The sequence below is a fragment of the Cryptotermes secundus genome, unplaced genomic scaffold (genome assembly GCF_002891405.2).
Source record: "Cryptotermes secundus unplaced genomic scaffold, Csec_1.0 scaffold15, whole genome shotgun sequence".
Classification (NCBI taxonomy): Eukaryota; Metazoa; Arthropoda; class Insecta; order Blattodea; family Kalotermitidae; genus Cryptotermes; species Cryptotermes secundus.
The window spans coordinates 94,295-104,956 of NW_019721514.1; the positions used below are offsets into that span (position 1 = coordinate 94,295).

Consider the following 10,662-nt stretch of genomic DNA (forward strand, 5'->3'; position numbering starts at 1 on the left):
AGTTGGAGTATAGCAGCCGTCGCAGAAAGAAGAACCGGACGTGTGTGTAATTGTGTAATTGGGAGCGTGTGATACAGTGATACATAGCTTCCCTACTGTAAACGTGTAGACTACTGAAGACAGAGTGAGCTGATTTGCGCATAGGGTTATAAATCGTGAAACCCCACAACAGTGTTAACAGATTAATGCGATTAGGGTTATAAAGTGTGAAACCCCGCAACTGTGTGATAAGTAATTGTAGCCGTTACTTGTAGATTGTTGAATAAACCAATTAACCATCTATACGGCGTCTTCAGTAACCAGAAACACGTTACACTGGTGTCAGAAGTGGGCCTAAGCGAACAAAGGGTTTCCTGATACTGTAATTTTTCGGATATCAGAACATTATTCCCAGTGTGTATCTTAGTGTATGGACAAACCTCATGGACAGACCTAATTTGTCATTTGATGTCCCGTACAGTTTGTTTCCTTTACAAGCAACACAAAATTATTTGTACTTGTACACTTCGTGTATATTACTTTTTATTTTATTTTATTTTGTTTTGAAAAAAACAGCTGTATGCAAAAATGGCCTAGGAAATGCCTATCCAATACACTAGAATACCATCATGCCATCTGACAAGCATTCACTAAACTAAGAACTACAGGTCCAGTGGCTCTACAGCATGATGGGGGGAGAGAAAAAAAAAACCCACCACGTGCACACACAAAATACAGCCTTCAATGCTGCTGCACAGATTTACTGGTTGAATAGTCCACATTCTCATGTAAATTCAACAAGATATATACATAATACATATACTGTCACATAATGTTATGTAGCGTGACTATACATGGCTTTTGGGTTAATGATGGATTTATTGGACTCTTTGATACAGTGCATGACTACACTTTACAGTTCACCGTTACACACACACTAGTGTCCACAGTCATTTCTTCACTAGCCGTTGTTTGGCAGCAGCTTCCAACAGTGAACGTTCCCCTTCCTCTAGGTTCCCATACTGTCCCCAGCCTTAACTGTTAGAAGTCAAAGTTAAAGTTATCTTATGACAGGCAGTTTACCACCAATCAGTTCATCTAGGCGACAAGCTGGTCGAGCTTCACGACAAGAGATTTTTTTAAACTGAACCCTTATGGTCATAGTCCTCACACAACATCCTCTCTGGTGAGAAGATATGTTTGTTTCTTATGAACATGCTTGGTCTTTTGTCAAGTGCATGTATCACACACACAGAATGTTATACATACACACACAAGCCCTCTGTCAGTACAGGCTTTGCAAAGCAGATCATGACTCCNCATGTTATTGAAAATTGTTCCTCTTGCACTACATACAAGCCCTCTGTCAGTACAGGCTTTGCAAAGCAGATCATGACTCCCTCAACTACCAAAGCTGACTGCTTATAACATCTTGGCACGGACCGTGTAGAAAACACAGTTCCTCTGTTGCTGTCGAAATTTGCTTGTTTGCAGAGCAGTTACTTAGCCACGGTTGTTGCAGACTGGCTCATTTCGTGGTTGTTACCTAGCAACAGGTCTACATGCCACAATATATATCAAGTTGTTGAATAACGGCTATTTGAAAGGCCAAACCAGACAATGGGATGAAGTGTGGGAACTGAGTACTAAACCGGTGACAGTACGGAGCGAAAACAGATACAACAGGAGACATCAAGGGAAATGGAGATGCCTATACCATACAATGACACATCCTAGGGGAAACAGGAAGATGGTCTCCTGAGTTGTGATGCCATGCAGTCTCTCTCATACATGTATACTGACACTTCGTAGGAATATGTTGTCTCCATCTTTAGGTTTGAAGTGTGCAGGGACAAGAATGGTTCTGTTGGTACATGCACGTTGCAAGGAAGTGGATCGGAGACCAAACCCGAGGTGAGGAAATGGAGCCAAGTTCAGGCCAATGAAAACAGTAGATAGGAAAATGGCCCTAGTAAAGGCTACAATACTGTTTTCTATGTCACAAATGTCTGAGAGAGTAACTCTGTGAGATGACCCTTTCAGGGCCGCAATATGGATATTAACAAAGGAGGGCAAATGGAATATTGCGAAACAGGAAGACATGGCTCTTTTGAGGGCACTATTAACAGACGCTAAAATCAGCCCTCTTGTTTGAGGACTCAGGTACAGGAGTGTCAACTCAGGAGGAAGTCCTTGGAGAGAACCATCTTCTTCCTTTCTTCAGGAAGTGGACTTGTCCTTCCTGCTTTTGGCACACAGTATCTCAAATAATTAAAAAGCAGGTTTTTGTCAGTTACTTCACAACACTGTTAGTATCTAACTATGTAGCATTGAATGAATGATAATTGCAATAGATCTGGAAGGAAGTGGTGATGGCGATAATTGAGGTGCTATCCTGGAATTTGTCTGGATGGATGTACAACAGCCATGAAAAAACTCAATCCAGGATAACTGATGTTCTGGTCTAATCAAGCACTTGCAAAATTTGAATCTAGAGCATTATTGCTCAGCAATTGCAGGTTCCGGTACTTGGCCATTCATGCATACCCTGCTTATAAGTGGCTCCATTACAATAAAAGCTTATAATTCTAGATTCTTCACAATTCACCTCCATGGAAAATTCTACAGCAATATTATTCAAACTGTATACTGTACTCAATACTGCAGACCATCCTCAGGTGCGACATGGAAAGACCTGATTATTCACAAACAGCACAGCATCAATCCTATTAATTCTACTTAGATGCGACGTTTCTATGTCTACCTTCATTTCTGCATCATTTTGTTCATAAACATGAACAATACTGTGAGAGACCTTGAAAGCGATTAGAAGTCCCACCGATCACTTGCAAGTGAAAGAGCGGTAGTCCAGCTGTGGGGTTGCTACCTTTTGAGCCTCTAGACAGGCTTTGTGTCCCAGTATTTGCTCCAGCAGTAATATAACAGTTATCCTGCTGTAACATGGGTACCAGAGCCTCTTCAGTAAAAATAAGGGAAGGTGAGGTCAGTGACTGAGTAAGAGAGGGTACTGCAGATATATTCTACTTCATGGTTTTGATTCGCAGTGAAAACTGTAGTTTGGCAGGTGGACACTGTCACTCAGGAGAAAACATACTGCTGCCATCTTCAGAGTAACTACCCACCACACTGCACACGTAATATCCCAGAAGACCACAATATAACTCTTCACTGCTGCATAAACCTCAAATCTTATTTACAAAAAGGCAAAGTTGTCTATTTTAACTACACACTGCATCATTAAGACATATTGGGGAGTTGAGGTATAGCTGCATGTATAACTAATCTCAGCACTACATGAAGATGAATGGACAGCTTCAGCCCTGACTGCTTTAGCCCACTCTACACTAGTTTGGAGAATGCGTGGGACCCTGAGCCGGAGGCAATAAAAATCTCATGTCCCTGCTGAGAATTGAATCCCAACTCCTCAGGCATCTAACCAATTCCCTAGTAACGATACTGACTGAGCTACCCACATTCCAGAATCTGTAAAATAGCAAGGGCTGGAGGTGGTGACATTTCTATATGCTGGCTCGAGACTGTTGGGAAATGTCATTACCTGACAGGAAACAAAACAAAGACTGTCAGGGGTGAGCAAAGTGATATCACTACTCAAGTAGGGTGCATCAGGTGCACTGCAAGACACAGCACTGCTTACAGGGAACTGGATTATATGTGAGTGATATGAGACAGATTCAGAGAACAGCAGGTGACCAACAGTCCAAAAACATACATATTGCTATAACAGTTTTGAAGCAGCATGCAGCATTCATGCGTGAAGAAACAGTGCATATGGAGAGAAGTTATTTCAGTGCTGGCAGTGATATAAGACAAGAAGATAATAATGCAATGACAAACAGTGGAATAGTACTTGACTAGACGAGGTGACATGTGGCTACTGACGATGAGACATTAACTGTTCCTAAACGTGACACACGTCACAATACTAGAGCTGTGAAAGAAAGCACAAAAACATTTCTAGACTCTTTGTATGGCATATGGCCATCACATAAGATGCTTTTCAGGTTTTTGTAAACAGTTCCAGTAATGTCTTTAAAAATTCTATTTTGGACTTGTCCATCAACCAAGTTTAATAAAATCACAAAAGTTTTGGAAATATTTTTATATCCATTGCTAGGTGAACATAATATGCAAGAAAACCTATGAGGAGGTAAAAACTGAAAGACAAAATCACGGTACAGAGCCCCTTGGTACTCCTATGCTAAGAGTACATTTTCTTTCATTCTTTTTTCATCTCAAGATGGAAATAGAACCAATTTCCATAACAGAGAGGTTTTAATAAACCTCAGATACCAACAAAATCCAAAATAAGAACTCAACAATGTGTCATACCACTGCCAAAAAGCTTTAAACTTAAAATCGCTGAAGTCTATTCCAGTATTTACAGAGGAACAAGGATTTGTTGTGTTGGTACTGACTTACAGAAGAAGGTCACTCCTGTGCAGTCAGTGGCAGAATCCTGAGGAGACCAAGCAGAATGGAGTTTCCAGGCTCACATAACTCCACCCCAATCTCCACAATCGTTTCCTGCAGATCCAACAGGTGATGACTGAAACAGACACAGTATGGAACTCCATGATGAGAAGGCAGCAGGTGCCAGATGGGAAAATCTGAGCCTTCACTGATGACAGAACGTAGCAAACTTGATGGACCTAAGCTATAATGTTTTTCACTAGAACTGGCGACAGAGACATGCACTGGTCACATGCAAGGTAGCTTGGAAGGAAGCTAAGAAAGTGGAGGAAGCGAGCTGCTATTTCAATTCACAGTTATTCAGTGCAGTAAACCCTCACTAGTCCGGTTACAGCTAATCTGAACTGAAACATGAAAATTGATGTTCACAATTGAGTGCATACTTTGAGACACATGGAATTCAGGAAGGCAGATGAGTCACTTGTCTGTGCAGGCAAAACTTGACAGTTTCTTCAAACCTGATTATAATTAAAAACAAGTACAACTTTTGAGTCTTCTATCGATGAACAACTGCATTGCTTTTTATAGTTTTTAAATAAATGCTCTAGAGTGATTTTTTTTTATTTATTTTCATCAACACTATATTATTAAATTTTCCATTTATTTGTTTTCTAATTTTCTTTTTGTCTTCTAAGGCTACCTTTTGCTTCACTAATCCCCACTATTGCTTATTCTGGAAGACCTCCTCCCAGTCAATCCAGATTAGCAAGGGTTTACTGTATTAACAAAAATAACATCTGCAGAAGCATGCATCAGTGGAACTTCACTCTGTCAACTAATTCTAATTCTAATGAACTTGCCACAGACTGCATTATGAACTTCTGTCATTTTGCCTCACCTGAGCTTCCAGCCTGATCCAATAGAGGGAGACAGGCTATCAAACAGGTCACTCTCCACACGATGCTTCAGTTTCTCAATCTGCTTCTGCGTCAGGGGAAACACATGCTTTCTGTCATCATCACTGTTGCCTGCTCCCTGCCCCATTAACAGCCATTTGCTGGAAGTAATTAGCATGTTTGTCACTTTAAACAAGAATACTGCAAGAAGTACACTGCTGACATCTACTAGACTACATGACGTTATATCCTAGACAACCGTAATCTTCAGTCACTGCCGTGGGAACCTCAAATCCAACATAATGCACAGGCTACAGAAAGAATACCAGGATTTCAGGAACCTGTAGCCTGAGAACCAAAAAAGATATGAGGGTGTTCTTTGCAGTATTTTATTTACCAACCGAAGCAGTTTTCTTATACACGAGGAAAAGTTGTTAGATGCAAACCCCTTCACAATGAGTGTCATGTACATCCCACCTGTAGTCCACCTATTGCCAGGCATCCTGTAACATGTCCTTTGTGGGCTGTGCCTAGCTCACAGGTGGTCACTCAGTTTCCCACCATAGAGGTCCAGGTTCAATCCCAGGTAAAGTTATGTGGGATTTGTGGACAAAATGGCACTGGGGACAGGTTTCCTCCAAGTACTTTGGTTTCCCCTGCAAATTCTCATTCTGCCAAATGCTCCATGCTCATCTGTCATCGGGGACTGGTACAATATGCTAATTTATGGCCAACATATGAAGTGGACTCAGTCTCATCCCATCCCACAAAACTAAAATGAAAAATAGTCCTTTGTACCATTTGCAGTTTCTCAGTGATCTGTGCCTAGAATTCACACAGTGTTTCACTCTCTGGCTGTATACCTGGTCTTTCACATAACTTCAAAGATACGAGTCCAAAGGCATAAGATCAGGAGAACAGGGGGCCACAGAATCGGTCCAACTCTTCCTATCAATCACCATTGTTGTTGTTGCTGTTGTTGTTGAGGCATGGAAGAGCACAGTTTTCCAACTTATCTAGGAATGAAATGCTTGTAATGATGTTCTTACTAAAGAAGGCTGGATCAGTGGACTCTTTCATGTTTCATCATGCACAACATGTTCAATTTAGGACTATCCTGTTCATGCACTAAATGTTCCCTGGGAGGCTCACTGCATCACATCACACAGGCTATGACAACTGACATATCCAGGGACACAAAATTTTTTTCTCATTAACTTAAGAAATTATCATGTTCCAAAATGTGTGTGTGCAGGTATGCCGCAAACTGTGATCTAAGCTGTTTATCACCTGCTGAAAGTTTGTGGGTTACCTATAATTTGTGTGGTTTTAGATATAGGCTCTTCTGAAATATTCTGTGGAGTGCTACTTGCAGCATCTGTAACTCTGCACTTGCTCATGAAACAGCTTCTTTGAATTCCTTATGAAAGCCTGCCTAACATGATCCGCATCTTCATCATATCTGCTAGGCTGCCCAGGAGAATGTCTATTTTACACAGTGTCACTCTCTCAAAATTGCTTGTACCATCTGCTAATGCTCTTGTCATCTGATGGTCTCACACTATTACTCATGTCTACATTCATGCTGGATTTGAATAACAGATTCAAATTTTACCTACCACAACACTGCCTGTGCTTTGATATACAGCAGATATTGTATCGATTGCGAGGAACACATAATCAAAGCTGTTGTCCATTGACTACAGCCGGGAAGCAGGTGCAACTTGTGTCAGAGTTTACAATTACACTGCAAGTGCCAAAACTGTCATATCCATTTCTATGCCCGATTTCCTTGCATTCTCTCTTGTAGTCCCTGTATGATTATAGTTAGTTAGTTAGTTATTTAGCGAGGGTGGGTTTCCCCATGCACCGCGACCAGTTTGATCTATTGTGCTTCCCTCTATGATATTCTACCAGTCTCTTTACCCTACCGATAAATGGTGCGTACCATCAGTCCCGCCGAGCAAGCGAGTTTGGCCACTTGCTTAGCGGTGTCTATAATGCTTCCCCCATCTATCAGAGGCCTTAGAGGCTATTGTTGGGCGGGAAACGTCCTGGAATTTGGCTCAGTGATTCCCTTTGGGGATATGAGGTTCTTTTACGTGCCGTAAAGTTACGACACAGGACATACAGCTTAATGTCCCTACCAGAGAACTTATTCCCTGAATTTTTCCGCCCTTAAAAATTCGACGACCTCCGCTGGGTATTTGAACCCGCGTACCACGAGTCATGAGGTGGGAACGTTACCTCTAGACTATGGAGGCCGCCTGTATGATTATAAATTGTTCATCACAAAAGACACAGAAGAATTACATGAGATTTGGGCTTCCGCTGGCTGTGGCCATGAAGATTACTGTCTTCAAGAATGTGATACCGTGTAGTCTGTAGAGCTTTACCAATGTTTTGAATGAACCTGCTCCATCTTCAAGGTACATGAAGGGAGCAGGCAATATTTCACCATACTACATAATGTGACATCCCAGAACGCATTAATCATGGTTTTCGCATATAGACAGTTTGGTTCATGACTGCACAAACCGCATGGAAAATTCTGTTCAACTTTTCAGCATTTACTGTTAAGCTTGTCTGTGGTAGAGTAGTTGGTTGAGGCACTATGTTACAAGCTGAAAGATAGCAGGTTTGATCCCCAATGAGGTCACTGGATTTTTCATTTGACCTAATCCTTCCAGCCGCACCATTGTCCTGGAGTTGACTAAGCCTGTAACACAAGCGAGTAACAAGAATCGTCCTGGGGGTAAAGGGTGGCTGGTTGGCAGGTGTGTAAGGCTGCAAACCTCACTGCCATCTGTGAGCCCAATGTCCACAGAATGTAGCAGCCTCAACATCTCACAAATCTACAGGTCTCCATGGCCAGTTACAGGGATAGCTTCTTACCTTTACCTCAGTCAAAACCCATGTCAGGACTAAAAATACAGCCTGTAGTTTATACAGTAGATCATACTGAGATCTATGAATTTTTTCAGTTGCATGAATACGGAGGGGTGCAGATATCATTGAGATCTACAGCTCCTGTCCCAAACTTGCATTTCTGCATTCTGAATATGTAACAAAATGAGTAGAAACATTTCTCACTCCTTGTAGTGAGACTGGCTTCATATAATGACCTGTTACAGGGATACCTGTTTTTTTTTAGTAGAGCCTAGTAGAAATGTACAAAAAGTTCCCAAAGGAAGACCTATGACTTATGGGAGGATACTACAATATGTCTTAAAGAAACAGATTACTTTTGTTATTTATTTTACAACACGGTTGGTAAGTAGACCAATGACTCCCAAACTGTGCTCTGGCGGAATCCTAGCAATGCATGAGGTACACTGAAATGTTCTTCTATTGAAATGAAATAATGGCTGTCTCTTCTGAACTTCAGAGAAAATGATAACGTTAATGGACAGAATGTTCTTAAATTTACATATTGTGACATGTTGCGCAATGGAGGACAACCCCTCCCTACCCAGCAGTAACATGGCGGATGAGTCAGCACTCCATCCCCCCCCCCAAAGCAATCTCTTATAGAAATTTTATTTTTTATTTCTCTCTCTGTTAAGTGTCATCCAGTAATGACTGCTTTCTGTTGTTGTCATCATTGTCATCATCATAATTTGCTGAGTTGCACAAATCCACGACATGACAGGACACATTTGCTGCTATTGATACTCTTCCTAGTTCGAATGAAGCCATAAAGGACACATTTCTTGATATATTTCACAGAGAACAATATAATGGCTAGGTGTGCCATGAACTGAAAAAGTTTGGGAACCCCTGACCTGGACTATACACTGCTGAATGGTAAACTGGGAAGACTGTGGAAGGAAGCAGTCAAGGTTAGCGTCCCATCCAAGTTCCGAACCAACTACCTCCCAAATATGAAAACAGAGCATTATCACTACATTCAGCAATAAAAAAGGTGTGATTGTGAAAAATGGATTGAGATGGCCCAGCCAAACAGCCAGCTACTGCTGACATATCATGGCACATGGATGTTGGGGCAGCATGCCCACTGACAGGAGCCTACAAACTGTACCTGCAGGATCCTTTGCTGTCCTCTGTCACCAGCAGAACATTCAGGTTAGGGTTGCCTTTGCTGGGTGCTTTTGTTGCAACTGAAACTAGAATCTGTCCATCAGCACTGAAGCTGCAAATCAGGATCCTAAAAAGACAAAATATGACTGCATTATAATTCTCTGACGTTTCTGGTTCAGTAACTAAACTAAACTGTCCAGCTCCATGGAGCTGAATCCTTCTTCAGAAACCTCCAGTTTTCCTGCCACTCAAGAAATTTGCAGCACATTATGGAATATGAAGTTTCATTACGATTTATAAAGAGCCCACCACTCTCTAAGCCTGAGCTACAATAATCTAGTCCACAACCCCATCCAATCTGTCAGATCCTTTTTAATATTATCCTCTCATCTCTGTCCATATCTTCCTAGCGGTCTTTCTTTAGATTTTTCCAACAAAACTCTGTATGCGCTGCTCCCCCATGTATGCTTCCTGACCTGCCCATCTCATCCTCCATGGAATACCAGTTATGAAGTTCCTCATTATGCAAATTTCTCGAGCCCATTATTTCATCTCTCTTCGGTCTAAATATTCCCTTTCACACTGTGTTGTCAAACACCCTATGTCTATCTTTTTCCAAAGTCTGTGTAAAATTTTATAAGAGACTGGGTTTTCATGGTGAAGACTTGTTCACCCCACCTTGAAGCTGGAGGAACACCCCTTGTCAGCTGTCCACAACATCACTGCAGCTGCCCTCCACATCTAGAGGCCATGTCCTCCATCTGTAGCCTGATAAAGTACCATTAAATGGTGAGAAGGGACCCTCTGTTCATATAAATAACATTTAGAGATTCAGTTCCCACCTCACAGAAAACACCCTTCATCTTCATTACAAAGTTCAATCAGCTAATGTTATACAGGAAGATAATGGGCTACATGTACAGTTTTTAATGTTAAAGCAAGCAGTGTATATAGTATCCACCGTGCTTTGGAGGGCTAATAAGAAGCAAGAGATGTTAGTTGTCCTTGGCACAAACAGAATTATTGTGGATCTAAAAAATTCCAAAATGGAGACACAGGGAAGAAAATTCTTCACTTCATTTCAACATATCAGGAATGGTAAAAACAGGTGCTGAAGTCAGGTCATGCTCATATAAGATGGCATGAGATGATGATACTGGCTATCATTTTTTTGTTATTGCTAGTGGGGTGCGACTAAGTCCCTTGTACTGCAGCCACTTCTGGCCTATTGTACCAGCCCCAGATGATAGGTGAGGGTGATTGTGGAGCAATTGGTGGAATGAAGATTGGCAGG

At 41.5% G+C, this 10,662-nt stretch overlaps 1 protein-coding gene across 5 annotated transcripts in view; it reads right to left on the bottom strand.

Moving 5' to 3' along the window:
• LOC111875395 (cytosolic endo-beta-N-acetylglucosaminidase) overlaps nucleotides 1–10,662 on the bottom strand; it is a 59,688-nt gene that overhangs the window by 38,613 nt on the left and 10,413 nt on the right. For 4 of the 5 annotated variants that reach the window (XM_023871620.2, XM_023871619.2, XM_023871621.2 and 1 more), the window contains exons 7-9: nucleotides 9,370–9,495; nucleotides 5,330–5,488; nucleotides 4,441–4,567 (exon numbers count right to left, since the gene is read on the bottom strand). In XM_023871620.2, the coding sequence (XP_023727388.1) occupies nucleotides 4,450–4,567; nucleotides 5,330–5,488; nucleotides 9,370–9,495 (403 nt within the window). In that variant the 3' untranslated portion in view covers nucleotides 4,441–4,449. Of the gene's footprint in view, nucleotides 1–3,319; nucleotides 4,568–5,329; nucleotides 5,489–9,369; nucleotides 9,496–10,662 lie in introns of those variants that run through there. The other variant, XM_023871618.2, reaches the window with a different exon arrangement.